This window comes from Fukomys damarensis, unplaced genomic scaffold, assembly GCF_012274545.1.
Source record: "Fukomys damarensis isolate Sample0158 unplaced genomic scaffold, DMR_v1.0_HiC HiC_scaffold_20, whole genome shotgun sequence".
Lineage (NCBI taxonomy): Eukaryota > Metazoa > Chordata > Mammalia > Rodentia > Bathyergidae > Fukomys > Fukomys damarensis.
The window spans coordinates 38,796,249-38,799,700 of record NW_022900932.1 but is presented as its reverse complement, the minus strand read 5'-3'; the positions used below and the strand labels follow the sequence as shown (position 1 = coordinate 38,799,700).

Sequence of the window (3,452 nt, the reverse complement as noted above, 5' to 3'; positions counted from 1 at the left end):
TGGAGAAAAAAAAAGGAAGCTTTGAAGGATTTTTTTTTTTATGTCAGTGGAACCTCCTTTTGCCACTTGAGATCAGGAGTAGCAATAAAGTCTGACACTTATTATTAACTTACTATTTTCTTCTAGAGATACTTTTTTTTTTTTTGGTACTGGAAATTGAACTTGGGTCATTGCGCTTGCAAGGCAGGCGGCAGCACCACGGGCTAAATCCCCAGCCCCAGAGATACTTTTTGAATGCTCTTTGTAAAAGACACAGTGTTACCTCTGCAGAGCCCATTGGAGATATTGTTTCTGAACCCAGAAAGATGAAGGGAAAGGCAGGAATAGGAAATACGTTTTCATTACTGAGAGCCTTTTTGTACAATATCTGAACAACTATGGCAACACATCTGTGAATAAGATACAGAGTTGCTTATACAGAACCTATAAGGAAAGAGTTATATGAAGCTTATATTATAAGCAAATAGTTGATTATAACTCAATACTCTAAAAAGTCACATGAAGCAATTTAGGAAGGGTATAATAGTTCCAGGGCTATGGACATCTATGGCTATTACTTGTCAGTGGCAGACAGCAGAAACCCAAGATCCCATCTTTTGTTTTTTTCTCCATGGGAGCCACTTCTTTGTCCATCAGCTTTTCCAGTTTGAGAGGAAGCAAGACAACTCGCAGTGGGAAGGCACAGATAACTAGCCTAAATAAAATCTAACTTTGCTGAAATGGGACCTTGCTGGAACTGTCTTCCCTTTAAAAAAATTAGCCTTGTAAAAAATAAGCTTGCAATAAGCCATCTTTCCAGACCTTTGGGGAAAGCCTGCTTGAGAAAGAATCTAACATGGGGAGTACAGGCCACCCTTTCACAAAATTTTACTATGGCAGGAGAAGAGGAATACAACCATAGCTGGAGAGAGATTGTAGTTTCCTAATCTAAACCACTATCTTCTCTTTGATACGGGTCAAAAATCTGATCTTTCTGCTTCCATTCCTGGCTCTGTATGATCTGATCTCCATACAGCACCAATAAGCAGATTATGTAACTGTCCTGCTTAAATAAACCCAATGCTTAGTCTCCCAATGGCTTTCCAATACCATTAGATATTAATCCAGCCCTTGCTATATACCATAAGTCCCTACAGGAGCTACTCTTGTCTATCTGTCCAACTGTTCCTACTATTCTCCTGCTCCTTCACTGTGGATTTAGATATACCTACCTTCCTCCTCTCTCCAGCATATGAAGTCTTGGGGCTTTTTCATCTGTTGTTCTTACTCTCCCTGGTGTGTTCAGCTCCCAATTCTTGCATGACTAGATTTCCTGTAACCCAGCTCAAATATTCCCTACTTAGCAGGCCGTCTGTGACAGAACTATCTAAAATAGCTATCTCCAGTTTGATTCACTGTCTTACTCCATTATACTATACTGTTTTATTTCCCTTACAGGTCTTATTACTTTCTGGATTATGCTGTTTACCTGCTGTCTGTCTATTTTCCCCATTAAAATATAAGCCCCGTGAGAATAGCAACTTTGTTCAGATTTTATTCTTTTATCCGCATGTATGCCAGGCATATACAGAAGCTGCATAAGTCAGTATTTATTGATGAAGGAATCCAGTATATGTTATCAGGTACCAGTATGTCCAGCCCAGAGGCACAGGCCTAGCATAAAAAGCACATGAATTTAATATGAGGGAATTGCTGCCAGTCCCTCCTTCACAGATGATGGCTCCAAACTTTTTTCCTAGTTTAGCAGCCCCTGTCCAGCTTATTTTATATCCTGACTTGCACTCTGTCTGAGAATATGTTTGGATTCTGAAAATGTATCTTGGATTCCCATGATCCAGACTAGGAAACTGGGTAGGACTGGCCTTTGACAACTGCTACTTCTCTTGTGTGCACTGCACCAAGAGCATGGAAAACGCATGCCATCGTGAGCAAATGAGCACCTGCCTGTCTGCCATGATCTGCCCATGGAGGACGATGGAGGCAGCTCAGGCTGTGGGAATGTAGCTGTGAGATCTCAAAGACACATTCAGTCAGGCACAAAATGCTTTGCTCAGACTTTCAAATTTATGCACAACTGGGTACAATTAAAACTTTACTTAATTTTAAATTTTTCTTTGGGAAGCTGATAAAGAGAGGCTATAACATCTGAAAATGCAACATTTATTTTTAGATAATGTTATTCTTTTGCTAGGAAGGAGCAGATTTTCACTGCACTATGGAGACTGACCCTCGTGGTGCCAAAGCCTCTCTGACTTCATCCTGTATACAAATACACTGCCCCCTACACTCCTTTTCCTTGTTTCTTCAAGCCCCTCCCTAGTATCTCCCCATTTTCTTACCAATGTTAGAAGAGAGACACTTACATTTTTAAAACTGGTAAATAATGAGGGCCAAGGGATTAGCTCAGTGGCTCCACCGCCTGCCTCACAAACACAAGGACCCAGTTCAATCCCCGGTACCAACAAAACAAAAATAAACAAACACAAACTTGTAATAATGTTATTAACATTCATTGTTCAAATACCATATCCTAAGCAGTTGATTAACCTTTTTCACAGTACCAAATTGCATTCATTTTACTGATTAAGAAACAGACACACACAGTTTCAGAAACATGACTTTGGGTCATCCAACCAGTAGGTGCTTAGCGTTAGGATTTGAAACAAGGGGCTACAGTATTTGCTTCTAGAGCCCAAGACAGGAACCGCCTTACTCAGCTCAAGAGGGTGAGTGGTTCACCAGCCAAGGAGAGCATGGTGTTAGCACCCTGAGGCTTCAGAATGGGTAAGAAAAGGACCCTACACTGACAAATTAGTAAAAGAAACAGAGAAATCCTTACAGAATAATGGATGAGTGGAACAATAATGATCTGTGCGCGGTAGAAGGACAGCTCCCAGGAAGGGAAGGACGCGGTGCCAGGAATCAGAAACGCAAAATGGCAGGGGAGACAAATGTGACGTCGGGAGGCGAAACCGCAGGTGCCACACAGAGGGAATGGCAGTCAGAAAGAGGCCTGGGAAGGAGGGGCAGGCAACAAGCCCCCCACACCCGCACCAGACAGGAGCCACCAGGAATGGCCCAGGGGCTCCCCACAGCAGGGGGCGGTGCAGGCCTTGCCCAGCGGAGGCGGTGGGGGCGGCTAGCCCGGCAAGGTCCCCGTCGTGACGGCTAAGAGTAAAGGTGCGGAGGCGACAGGGGACCTGGGCGGTCGCCGGATCCTTGAGGCTCTCCCTGGCAGGGACGGGCTCCAGGGGCGTCGCCCTTTCCTCAGCCTGCAGGCTCTCGCAGGTCTGGACTCCGCGCCCGACGGGCTCCAAGAGCGCCGGGAGGACAGAAGCCCGAGAACAGCACCGGCTGGAACAAAGGCGGCGCAGGCTGGCGGAGGAGCCAGGGAAGCTTACCTCATGGCTGCAGAGCTCCGCGGGCAGAGCTGGAGCGGCGGGGTCCTCGCG

The 3,452-nt window shown here is 45.2% G+C and overlaps 1 protein-coding gene across 2 annotated transcripts in view; it reads right to left on the bottom strand.

Moving 5' to 3' along the window:
- The window catches only part of Ifit5 (interferon induced protein with tetratricopeptide repeats 5), a 14,689-nt gene that overhangs the window by 3,255 nt on the left and 7,982 nt on the right, over window positions 1-3,452 (bottom strand). The window contains exon 1 of one of the 2 annotated variants that reach the window (XM_010632128.2): window positions 3,402-3,446. The exons of the other annotated variant lie outside the window; for it this stretch is intronic. Within the exon in view, the coding sequence (XP_010630430.1) occupies window positions 3,402-3,406 (5 nt within the window). The 5' untranslated portion in view covers window positions 3,407-3,446. Of the gene's footprint in view, window positions 1-3,401; window positions 3,447-3,452 lie in introns of those variants that run through there. 2 annotated transcript variants of the gene reach the window in all.